General features: G+C 30.9%; 1 protein-coding gene across 1 annotated transcript; it reads right to left on the bottom strand.

The window, feature by feature from the left end:
- Positions 1-301: 301 nt before the first annotated feature.
- Positions 302-9,217, bottom strand: LOC134275923 (uncharacterized). Its single transcript, XM_062758199.1, has 15 exons — positions 9,097-9,217; positions 8,765-8,995; positions 8,403-8,572; positions 8,046-8,151; positions 7,220-7,320; positions 6,533-6,694; positions 6,206-6,299; positions 6,038-6,101; positions 5,757-5,914; positions 5,216-5,469; positions 4,349-4,406; positions 3,285-3,499; positions 2,973-3,063; positions 2,395-2,512; positions 302-2,164 (listed from the first exon to the last, which is right to left on the bottom strand). Exons 2-15 carry the CDS (start codon positions 8,928-8,930, stop codon positions 1,966-1,968), a joined length of 1,956 nt encoding a protein of 651 aa, XP_062614183.1. The 5' UTR covers positions 8,931-8,995; positions 9,097-9,217; the 3' UTR covers positions 302-1,965.
- Positions 9,218-13,246: the final 4,029 nt, after the last annotated feature.

Here is a 13,246-nt window from a genome sequence, read left to right on the forward strand (position 1 = left end):
ATTGTTTTGATAAGATTTAAGTACAAATAAAGTATCGTTTTACACTTATTCAGATATGATTTGGATTTTTTTTTTTACGATTTTTGATATTTCAAATTCAAAAAGAACATCTCTGCGTAAAAAAATATGATATTTTCAATTAAATTTATCACTAATATTCAAATAATAATCTTTTTACTTGAAAGTACCATGGTTGAAGTTTCAAACATAAGTTTGAATAATGACTTTGAAAATATTTTCTTTAACTTTTTATTGAAACTAATACATGTACACTTGTACAAAAAATGTTTCAAAAAAATAAAATAATTAAATTTAATAACTGTGTAAATATTCAATGAAACAAAGATATAATCCTAATTCTTCTTGAGTATCTACTAAATATACTACATGCAAAGATAAAACACAAATAAAATAATTTTCTATTATATCAGACAAATGGAATATCAATTCATATAAACATTAGAATGTTCATATATATCTGGGACTGCTTACAATTATCTCAATGTTTCATGATGAAGATACATTGAATTTCAGAAGAAAAAAATGTTTGCAATATATAAAAAATCATTTATACATTTGCTGCTTTCTCCCCCATTGTTCTTTTGATTTTGAGGAAGGAGGAAACCTTGATAATTTGTTTATTGTATTAATGTGAAAAAAGACCTCTTTTGAGTCACAATACATTGATGCATTGAGATATCCCAATAATTATTTGTTCAAGTTTTTAAAAATAAATTATATATATATACTATATTTAAAAAAGTTACTACATGTAGTTACCAGCTGTCTACTAATGCCGCATTTCTAAAATTTACATTTCCTGTATACAGTATGTTTTACATCAATAGGCACTTAATCAGGTTATGATTATGCATTGAGATTCAAAGATAAAATACTTTGAAAAAAAGGAGAGGAATAAAAGAAATATTAAAATAAAATAATGTATAATACAGTGTACTTGAATACAAATCTGTAAATAAAATAAGACATCAAAATTCAAATTCTGAATAAAAACTTGATTCTTTTCACAAATGATAATCTCATACAATGTTTCATTATGCACTAATTCTAATTAATATATATATATATGGCTAAAATGTACCAATCTGCAATCAAGTATTAACACAATCTCTATAAGCATATTTCGAGTCTGACCAAATAAAAATTAATCAATAAAGATGATATGCATTTTCAATTCATAATCAGTATGAAAAAAATATATAATCATGTATATATTTGATAAAATCTTATCATATGCAACATGAGTAAAGGATATGTAAAGTTGAAAAAATATACCTGTTGAATTTTGGCATCATAGCATAAACTCTGCATGTGGAATGCCTTGAAGCACATAATTCAATTTAAAACAAAAAATTGCCCCATTTTAATAATATACATGTATTAAGCTGCGAAAGATCATTTTTGTGCATAATAATACATGTTATATGCATTTAAATTTCTCCAATTGGTGGTACTGTTACTTTCTGGTCAGGCATCCCAATTTTTCAGACCAGCGAACTACAGTTCTACAGCTTCAATATATCATTAAGGTATCTAACTCAAATTTGTAAATCAAGAAAAGGAAAATATATCATAGTTTACCGATAGACATGCAGTTCAATTGAAAATAAAATCTTGAGTAAGATTTAGATTTATTTGAGATACCGGTACATTAATAGCTGGAAAGTAAGCTCATTACTAAAAAATAACAGGATATAAAATCTTATTATCACTAAAACTGTTTAAAAATTTAATTATCACCACAGATAGCTAAAAAATTACTAATTACTTAAATTGCTTTGAAATTTTTACTTATTACTAAAACCAGATGGAAAGTTTCTTATTTATACAAAGAGCATCTGAACATTTTTTCTAGCATTTCTTCTTTGCCAGATTCATAAAAAAAAAATAAAATTTGATTATATAGCACCTCAGATATGTGATTCTCTTCCAATGAACTTCATGTCAGTGAGGTTTCTGCACAAACCGCAGCCATATATACCCCAAACTGCGAAAGACAATGGCGAAACCAAACAAAGGCAGCAAGTATTGCCAGAATTCCCATGTAATGTCATAGTGCTCCAGCACCTGGTGGGAGGGAATCTTTGTAGTGTTGGCAACATGGCAGACTGGGTATGCTGATCCATTCCCTCCCCGGTGACAGCTGGGGGGTAAAAACACACAAATATTGTATTTTAGACAAATTCATTTTATATTCGGGGTAAATGTTCCCCATGAACTTATTGAAAGACTCAAGAAAAAGCAAAATCTACGATGTTGCTTCAAATTTTATGTACATGTACCATTTAGAAGTAAATAGTGTACTGAAATGAAAACGAAATAAAAATTTCTCATATTGAAGAGTGATGACTTGAAATATGATTTAAATCTTACTCCAAGGGAGGGCCATTGTTGAACTCTAGATACATCAGGCAGTTGTAGGAATAGAATATAAAGGACAGGTACTTCATCCAATCTAACCAGAAGGGCAAATTTCTTGTAAACAGTCCAGCTGAGAAAAAAACAACACTGCATATATATAAAATTATCAGAAGATTTGTTGGATAATCATCCTTAAATTCCACTTACTATTGTTTTAGCTGCAGAAATGTAGCAACATGGAAAAAAGGCAAAAATTTGATTTAGTGCATTTACTTATGTTCCTAATTATAGCTCCATTTGCAAGACATTTAGAATTGTACTTGAATTAGCAGATATTGTTTTCTGCATAAGGTGCTAGAAAGAATACACAGCCAAATGTAATACATTTATAGTATCACAGAAACATTAATATTGATTTTTTTTTTCTGGCAATAAATTTTGCATATTTTTTCAAAGTGTAGCTCTCTGGTTCACCACCAAAATTATTTCGACCAGTAAGCTACAGCTCTGCAGCTACTGGTGTTTCTAGTTATAAGATTCAAATTACATGTACTACCAGTATATAATGGGTAAAGTAAAAAAGAGCATACCCAGTAACATGATGATCATTTCTATGAGTATGGTGACTGTGATAGCCTGTCTCATTTCAGTGTTAATAATTCCCAGGAAAAGTCCAATACTCTGCAAATGGACAAAGTTAATTTATACATGTATCGATAAGAAATTTTTCTATATTAATTAATTTTTTTTTCAGACAAAGGAAAAAAAAATTTATGAAATTTTCAAGAAAAAATTCTGTTTAGTAAATAAACACATTAACTGGTATTGATTACAATGGTGTCCTTGAAGGGTCTTTTGGATAGAGCTCCTTTCAGGTAGTTGAAAACATTATTTTTATTTACCTGTCCTACAATACTATCTATGAAAACCGTCCCAATGGTGGCAAAAAATGCTTCAATTCCATTCAACCCAATGGCCCAATAACTGACTCCTATAAAGGTCAGTGGCTGTAGTAGGGTCAGTGGGAGCTCACTGGTCATTTTGGCACAGTAGTAGGCAGACAGCCTATACCAGCCTGATGCTCGTTCTTTGTTGATGACCACTCTCTCCATGGGAACTGTCAATCAAGAATATAGATAAACATATAAATCTGTGTCATTTAATGTCATTTACATATACTAATCTTCAAATTTCAAATTAAAAGATGTTACATTTTGTACCAAGTAGTTACAGGTAAACACACATTGTACTTCAAATCTATGCCATAGGAAGATACAGGATTGTGATTAGGGGGTGTGTGTGGATAAATTTGTTGAGGCAAGGGGTCTGGGGCCACCTTAAGGCTCCAGTGGGTCCAGGGCGAAGCCATGGTGGGTGCACTGGGGGTGAAGCCCCCGGAAGCTCCTGGGTTTTCATGCATTTAAAAGAGTAAAACCAGGCACAATAATAGTGCTATTGGTTAGTTATGTACCAAAATATGTCATTATTAATATTAGTCATATCATAATTTGAAAATTTTAGGGGGGGGCGTGCCATGTATATAATGTTACATGTATAAATTATGTATACTGATAATTTCAATACAGTCCAAATTAGAGGAAAAAAAATCTCCTTTTTTAAATTTTTGGTGGTATCACTTCACTTTTTTGACAGTACTTCAAGTATTAAAATGAAATAAAAAGGAGAATCACATACTTTTCAAAGTAAGCTTAATGTCTAACAAATCACCTACTAGTACATGTATATAAAAGGAGCATTCCTCTGTATATATTCAATACCTAAAAAATCATCTACTAGTACAAGTGTATTAAAGGAGCATTCCTCTTTAAATATTCAATCTGTAAGTCTGTGCACCATGCATAAGAAAAATTTTATTGTTTTTGTCCAAAATCTTTTAACATGTCTTATGATATACATAAAAGAGTGCTTTTTCCATTAATTTACCAGATGATAAATGTTTACTTACAACTTGATACAGCTTCAAATAATGGCAAAAATCCCCAATGAATGGCAATGAAAAATATCTGAAACACATGTATTTAAAATACAAATAATGTTTACCTTTGAGATATAGCTAAACTTCATTAATTCAAATGTCAAATGTTATCTCAGGTCTAGGTTTGACTGATACATGCATGATATATGAGATACACATATTGAGGTACATGTACATTGAATTACAAGAAGAAAAAATTGTTTGAGACTTGCATATCTCTTCAACATACCTTTTAGTACAGTTTTCAAGATATAAACAAGCTATCTACCGTATATACTCGCCTATAAGTCGGTATTTTAAGAGTTAAATATTGGTCTAAAACTCTATGTCCGACTTATAGGCGAGTCATAAAAAGATTGGTATTTTTCTGGAGGCTGAAAGGTAGTATCTCATTTGCATTTCCGACGATTATCAAAGAAAGCATCTGGGAGTATGGAAGATAATTTATGTATTCTTAGATTATATATATAAAGTACAAGTATTTACATATTTTAATAATTTTATTTGTATTTTAAGTGGCATTTCTTTTATGTTTCATAATTTAAGATTAAACATCAGTGTCATTTCGAAAAATATTAATTGAAACCAGGATAAAACATCGATGGATTTACTTGCAATTATTACCAGATTTGGGCAAAAAAATTGTACCGACTTATAAGCGAGTCAATGGCAAATCCCACCAAAATTACGTCAAAATATACAACCGACTTATAGGCGGACCGACTTATAGGCGAGTATATACGGTAATTTTTTGTGTAATTTAATATTAGTTCAAGTAAAAAACATAGAATTTAACGTGTTTAAATTTTGCAGAAATCTCTTAAAAGTTCAGCTTACAGCACCCATCCTATCCCGCACAGTTTCTTCTGTCCTCGGCAGCTGGAACCAGATCAGGGCATAAATCAAACAGATAACGACATGTTCTACAATTTTGGACGGGTCCAGAAGTCGAGATTTGGCCAGCTGGAATGACCGTATAGTGAGGTAGGTGTACTGAGTTATGAATCCCGAGGGCCACTTTCTATCATTGTCTGTTGATAATGCAGAGATCTCATCCAGATCCATCAAACTAGCATGTACACTTCCTGGTTCTTAAAAACAAAATAGAATTTTTGTTTTCAAAAATTCTTGAAATTTAATTATCCTCAGTATAACATTTAACAGTACAAAAAAATATATAATATATTTAACATGGTTTTCAATTTTATTCTTACAACAATATACATGTAATACAACTTACTTAATAAGTACTGGAAATATTAAATAAATGAATATAACATATTACAGACACAATTAAAATATATCTCTGAACATTTGCTGTGTGCACGTGTACCTAAATAGTGGATTATTTTAAAAATAAATACTGAAGGACCCTTACCATCTTCATCAGACTTGGCTTTTTTCTCCTTAGAAAAATTGACCCAGAAAGATGGTTTCTTAGTTTTATTCTGTGGAGGTTTCAGCATTGTGGGAGACCCAGGATCATTATATGTAAAGGAATCAGACTTGTTATGAAGAGGCCAGTCTTCTTGTATTCTGCTGGAACAGTTACACAAGTATCATGAAAGAAAATGTTTGTGAGAAGACTTCCATAAAATAAACTCATGAATTTCCAAATCACTTAAGTTTCATTTGGTTCAGAATTAGCTTTGTATTCACCTGACATTTTTGGCAGCTGCTAATATCTTTGTCTTTGTATCTGAACAGTCCTTCATCTTTTCCACTAGAAAAATAAAATCAATAGGTAGTGGCTGAATTTTTGGTCTCTATGAGAAATAAGAATTAAGTAATTTTCTGCTTAACAAAAAACTAATTTGAAATACTCACAAATTATATCTGCTGGGTTAAATCCTTCTGCAATCTCAACACCAATGTTTTCAAAGTAGTCAACCATTTTATCTGTGCTACCATAGTATGCATTCTATTAAAAAAAAACATTAAAAGTTTAAATAATGATTTTTACTTCCATAAAAATATTTTTAAAAATTCTTTGCTGAAAATTTGCAAGTCTTTGGACATTCTCCAAATATATTTATATTTATTACCTGACAATGACTGAATAAAGTATAAATACATATTTTTTTAATTTTAAGATTTGACGGTTTTACATGTTTTTCAATTTCAATATTCATATTCCTTTGACCTTTGACCTACCTGACCCTCACACATCAAAAGGAGGCTATCAAAGGAGAAGAAGAGTTTGGAGGAGGGTTGATGAACTGTTGCTATGATGACTTTGTTATGTGAAGAGGCATAAGTCTGTAGCATTTTCACCAGATTATATGCAGTGCTGGCATCAAGTCCAGTAAGAGGTTCCTAAAATTTATACATGTATGTTAATCTGTTACTTTAATATCATTTACTACATTTTTAAAATCACTGATATCAAATATCATAACAATGTTTGTGGCATTTGAATGTAAGAAAGAAATATGACAAATTTATGCAGAGTAAGGAATATCTTCATTTGTGCTTTTTGAGACATTGCAACACCTGTGTGCACTTGTCCATAATTATGTGTTAAACTTTCTATATTCATAAGTAATTACAATTCTATGGAGAATAAGTCAGGCAGAATAATGCATAAAACAGTCAGAATTTCAAAGGCAAACACTATACAACTATTATAATTCTTCAGAGTACATACATCTATGATGTAGCAGTATAGTATTGTGAAGGGAACGGTCAGGATTTCACTGCCTCACACTCTATATAAGTTTTTTTCTTCAAATTCTATACTCAGATACTGTACATACATCTAGAAGTATTATGAAGGGATCAACCAGGATTTCATTGATACACACTCTATACAAGTATTACAATTCTATACAGTATACATACATCTAACAGTATTATGGAGGGGTCAGGCAGGATTTCACAGGCAATGTTGGCTCTCTTCCTCTCCCCACCAGACAGTCCTGGCATCATGTCTCCTCCAACCACTACAATGTTAATTAACATACAGTGTAACTAACTTTGGTATTTCTTACCCTGATATCTCAAATACCATGCTTACTTTTGAAGTTTAAGTGTGCTGGAAGTTTCAACCACTTTTTCTATATTTTAATCTTATCTCGAGATTCCTGATAACCATAACTCAGAGTTTCTTTTTTAAGCATGGTCTAAAAAAGTTTAAGATAACAATATTTGACTGTACATGTATTATTAAATATTTACATCCACTGAATATTTTCTCCTTTATCTCTTAAGAAAACTCATTGCTGTTAATCAATGCATGAACAACACTAGGCATATCATCTGTACAGATTTATTGATCAGTGGCTGTTCCATCAATGAAATGTTCCAAGACAAATGTATCAATAATACAATAATTAATCTTTTTAATCCTACTTAAATGATTATTTAAACAGATATAAATATAAACAATAAAATGTCTTTCTTTGGTTGTTAGTATGGGATGAATGTTGCAGCTATTGCAGAAACAATTTACATAACCCGCTTACACAGGTTATGTATTTTTTCTGCAACAGCTGCGACATTCATTCCTGTACTAACAACCGAAGAAAGCATTTTATTGTTTAACATGTTTAAGTCACTTGCAGAGCAAAATGACATGTAGGGAGCACTTAACCCAACATCTCTTTGAATAGAAATTTACAGTACTTATGAACTTCTAACAGTTATTAAAAATCTAATGCGATCTCACTTGTGTCAAGACAATTCTTCAGACTAAGGGCTTCCACAACGTCATCCAACTGGTTCATTTTATCTTCATAGCTGACTTTATCTGAGATTCTTATCATGGCTGCAAACTGTGGAAACAAATATGGAAAATCTGCCTAAGCCAAGATTTGCATCAAGTATGATTAAAAACAACAATTTTAAAAATAAAATAAGAACAATTAAAGGAAAGACATGATCAGGTACCCGAACATAGCCAGGAATACAGGTAAGAAAGTAAAAATATTAAAAATACTGCTTTTTTAATGATTTATATAAATAAAATCAAATGCAAAATGTATACAGATACAGACAAGAAAAAACAAGATTTATTAAAACTCACTTTTAAGGTCTCTCTTAAGGTCAAGTTTGGGAAGAAAATATCTTGTTGAAGAACATAGCAAATTTTTCTCTTGTGTTGTTTTCCAATATGCTCTTGATCTAGAGTTATTGTCCCAGAAGTAAGAGGTGTTCTTCCAGCTAAGGTGTTCAGTAAGGTTGTTTTCCCAGCACCTATATTTACAGAGAAATAAAACGTACATAAAATTATACGGTGCATGTTTAATAAATTAATTGATGAATATTTTTTTTTAACATCTTAAATTTTTCTGTTTACTCATGGATCTTCAACAGTCTTTAAGCCACAGTTAGGCCCTATCGATCATCCTAAAACTTTATTTTTCTATGAATAGAATATTAACACACCACTGGGTCCCATAATAGAAAGCGGTTTCCCTGACTGTGCCACACCACATACATTGTCAAGAATGATCTTCTCTCCCATGGATACTGTTATATCTTGGAAAATCAGTTCATGTCTTGGAGAGGTCTTCACATCTTTGACATTCTGACCAGATTCCTCCATACTCATGACACTTGTTTAAGTCAATTTTATGGAAGATATTAGAGCTCTTTCACTGTGGATTCCTCATGGGCCTAAAAAAAAAAATAATCATGAACATTGGTGATATTGTTTATTATTATTACATGGTAAACAGTTACCTATTCTAAAACGTAAAATTTCCTTGATTTCTTACCTCCGTAACGGTGACCTCGGTGAAGCTCACTCCCTGGCAAAATTAATGGCTTAGTAATGGATGATAACCCGTAAATATGCAATGTATAGGCCTACAACCATGTTGTTTCGCTAATAAAAGAAGAAAGTGACAAAAAATCCGACTGTAGCAATTCTCCCTAAAAAATAAATTGAAGAATTGAAAGATCAAATGTTCATTTTTACTTTCCTTTCTGCATTTAGAAGTAAATATGAAACGACATTTTATTGGTTGTTTTGTAGAAATTAAAATAACCACATGCACACCCTACCTCGTCAAAAGTAGAAGCTGTGACCTACCATTTTCTACGGGAGGTAATCCAATATAAAGTAAAAAAAAACATTACCATTAGGAAGGATAACTCTATCTATAGTCTGTTTCTTTATTTCCATCAAGTACACTGTATATACTGACTCTTGAAGGTTGATGTCATAATTCTGTTTCAGAGGTAGTTTGTTTTCCCTGATGAGGAAAACTTGTAGAAGTCATTTTTATAATAATCCGAAAAATAATAATCCAAGATGAAGATGGTGTAGACTTGTGAGTCCAAAAATAGTGTCACTGTGTTATACAATAAATATGCAAGTTGAAGGAGTCAGTTGATGATAATGGGAGATATTCCATGTTTTCAATCCAGTAGAAAGTGTAATTCCACAGTAATTAATGTTAAAAAAAAAGATATTTTATGTCTATACCCAGCATGAAGTGTATTGTTAATGACTTTAGGTCCATGTTGTTATAATCCAGTATGAATTGAAGTGTAGATTCCATATAGCATTTCATGCAGAAATGTGCAAATCCCTTCAACAGAGAGGTGAATTTCACAATTGCAACATACGTAATTATGTACAGGTAAAAATTATATCACATGGGATTCTGATATTTTGTTTGCCTTAAAGGACTTTTAACACTGTACATATCAATTGAACTAAATTTTTTAAATCAAAGCAACTGTTACAAATATTTAAATCAGTATGCTGCATAAAAGCCAGCACTTACTGACACTTACTTATAAGAAAGGGAGAACTTAAAGAGAGTCTATAATAATAAAAATACTAGTTATTTGAGGTAAATGAAAGCTAGTTTCCCAGCTGTTTAAGACTTTTTAAGATTGTGGAAAAGTTATAATGAAGCTTCTAACATTTGTAAATCCTTTCATTTGAGTTGTGAATATAAAAAAATATATTTTCTTGAATTGCATCAGCTTTTAGGGAGAGCTGCAAACTGTTTATTTATGTGGACCTACTTTTGTAGGATATGGTACAAGAAAAAATGTGAGGTTTATGCAAAAAATAAGATTTAGTATAGTGCGGAAAAACCCACGCTGACTGATTTTGTTTACAACAATTTACCAACACAGTCCAAATTAAGCTTCCATCACTTTGTAGGTAAAGTCAATGTATTGTAAGAAATTAGGCAGATTCTAAGAATTGAAGACAAATGATATAGACTAAAGGTGCATTTAAATGGCTCAAATCAATGTTTTTATCTTTATAAAATGTTTCTCCTCCATCAGTGCTAAATATCAATGAATGATAGCTATATATAAAGTGCAACATCAAATAGGAAAGAGCTAAAATTTATGTTTCTTATGAGCTAGGCTTGTTTTTGTGAAAAAGACTGAGATACATGTAATAATACAAAAGTTGATGCAAACAATTAGTATCAGTATAGTGCGGAAAATCCTGCGCTGACTGATTCTCCTCACAAAAACTTTTGTATAAAAACATTGTAATAAATTGTAATTTACAATTTTAAAAAAATGCAAATCATAAAAGAAGACATTTGATGTTACATCTGGCAAAAGAAAAATCTTTTTATGCAAAAGTTTGAGATTTTAAAATATATAAAAATCCTACTTATTAAAAATTGAAAATTTGTATTTTCCTGTGCAATATTAATATCTTTAAAGTACAGGCAACTGGCTGAATTAATTAAAAAAGTGAATGATACACATTTTGATAACTATTTTGGACGATTACAAAAATACAGAAAATATTGTTAAGGTTTTATACCTAAAGATTTGACATAGTTTCAATTGACACAGATTCTCATTTTTATTACTAATTTTTAACACCCTTGCATTGGAGTGGGAAGGGATATAGTAAGGCCAAGTGTGTTTGTTTGTACTTGAATGAATAAATTCTGCAATGGGAGGAAATGAAGAAAGAATGAATGTATGGAAGATAATTAATTTGTTGGTCTAGTCTGAATACAATCACAAATTATTACATAAAATATGTATTGTAAAATGTTCCTATATATACTTCATGTGATATAGGCCTAATATTGAAATAAACAATAAACAGCTGATTGGAAAGGGAGGTAATTTTGCAGCACAAAATACCACTTCTATATTTCAAAAAAATCTTTACCTAATAGCGCTTCATTTATATAACTTGTGATTTTTCATATAACTTTTGTAAACATTTCCCCACTTAAAAATCCATAGGTTGAGATAGGTTAAGTAGAAAAACATATGTAAATAATATTTTCTTGAGCCCAACATGTTAGACGTCTTTAGAAAAAAAATAATTTACATTTAATTTAATGAACTGTACTGTAAAAACATAATAGAGTAATCACACCATATACCTGAAGAAATTAAATTTTACTTATAAAGACAATGTCACCTACCAGATAATATCCTATCATAGGAAACAAGAACACCGTAGTGGTGTGTGTCTGTAAATGCACGGGTAAACACAGGACCAGCACTTCCGCTGATTTCCAGTTATCGTTCGTTAACTTCCCCTAGCGGACAGCAGAAATGCTACCGACTGTGACTGTCGGTCTTGTTTATGTACATAATTTAATGAACAATGAACCCGATTGAAATTCAGTCCTCATAATGGCTTATCGCTCTTTTTACAGCAGTTCGACAGATTTCGATTTTTTGTTGCAGTTTTAGTGCAAACGAAAAATGATTCTGGGTCTAATCTTCCGTCATCATAGCTATGATCAAAATATTACTGTTAATTCCTGTAAATCTACTTACAATGTCAGTTTCGGCATCGAGTTTAGTTACATGTAACTGTAACTGTTATGTTCGGGTGTTTAAAATGGTACAATGTAGATCTATAGGCATACGTTACATGTATATTTTAAGATTTATACCCTTTTTACAGCAGCTATGAACGTTTCTGAATGAAAATGGTTTTTATAGGATTGTTTTCGTCTTTTCCCCAATTTTGGAATTGGAATAAATGTGAGCATCTCATTTTGTAATATATGAGACAGATGATCATTAAAAAGTAAAATCAATTTCAAATTCAGATCTGGATGTAGCTTATATATTTATTAATTGTCTTGTAATATTTGAAACAGAAAATAAACAAATCTCTGTCAATATTTAATTTGCATACGTCTTCACGTCTTCTAAGCGTAAAAACTATAAAAATTGAAGACGTAACAAGATAGACTAAACCCATCAAAGTTTTGCTCTGGTTTTCTCAACGATGTTAACTTTTTACTGTACTGAATAAATGTATATTAATTACATTTGGCAGTGTATTCTTTTTGCGCGGAGTGAAACTTCCGCCAATTCAAGTACAACGCTAAATGTCTTGCACATTAATGCATTTTCGAATAATTTTTGTTGAGAGAGTGAATCTGAGAAAAAAAAAAGAAATGTTTGCAGACACGGGGTCGAACCGGGGACTTCCCATCATCATGGCATGGTAGTCTCTGGTCCATGATTGAAGATGTTTGATATCTCGCAGTGAAAGAGACACGAGTAGTACATTGTACATATCGAGGAGCTTGGCGATGTGTATATATCTTGTATACATTTTGTATATTCTATGTTAATTGCGGAGATTTTGGGGGAGACTAATTAATTCATCTCTTATCGGAAGAATTATCGACGACGGTCACCTGTTTCTGAGAGAACGTTGTAAATTCCCTTTTTTTTTGAAAACTATATAAAATAATTTTAAAACTATATACACGCATTTCAAAGCTAAAATAATCATGTGATTTTAAAATCATCAAAAAGAGGCATAGCTTAATAATTATTCTGTCTCTAGACTTCTCTTACTGGATAATATTTCATTGAACTAAATTAAATTGCATTACAACTGAGTTAGTTGGACAATAACGAAAACTATATGACAGCTGAAAGAAAGTAATT

This window comes from Saccostrea cucullata, unplaced genomic scaffold (assembly GCF_032062105.1).
Source record: "Saccostrea cucullata isolate Sc308-1 unplaced genomic scaffold, CSIRO_AGI_Scuc_v1 ctg139, whole genome shotgun sequence".
In the NCBI taxonomy this organism is placed as follows: Eukaryota; Metazoa; Mollusca; class Bivalvia; order Ostreida; family Ostreidae; genus Saccostrea; species Saccostrea cuccullata.

Excerpts from the sequence above, each read along its gene's own strand:
- LOC134275923 (XM_062758199.1), bottom strand. The coding sequence starts at position 8,930 with ATGAGTATGGAGGAATCTGGTCAGAATGTCAAAGATGTGAAGACCTCT. Across the intron at positions 8,152-8,402 it reads CCTTAAGAGAGACCTTAAAA|TTTGCAGCCATGATAAGAAT; the intron begins GTGAGTTTTAAT and ends TTGTTTCCACAG. Across the intron at positions 7,321-8,045 it reads GAAGAATTGTCTTGACACAA|TGGTTGGAGGAGACATGATG; the intron begins GTGAGATCGCAT and ends TTAACATTGTAG.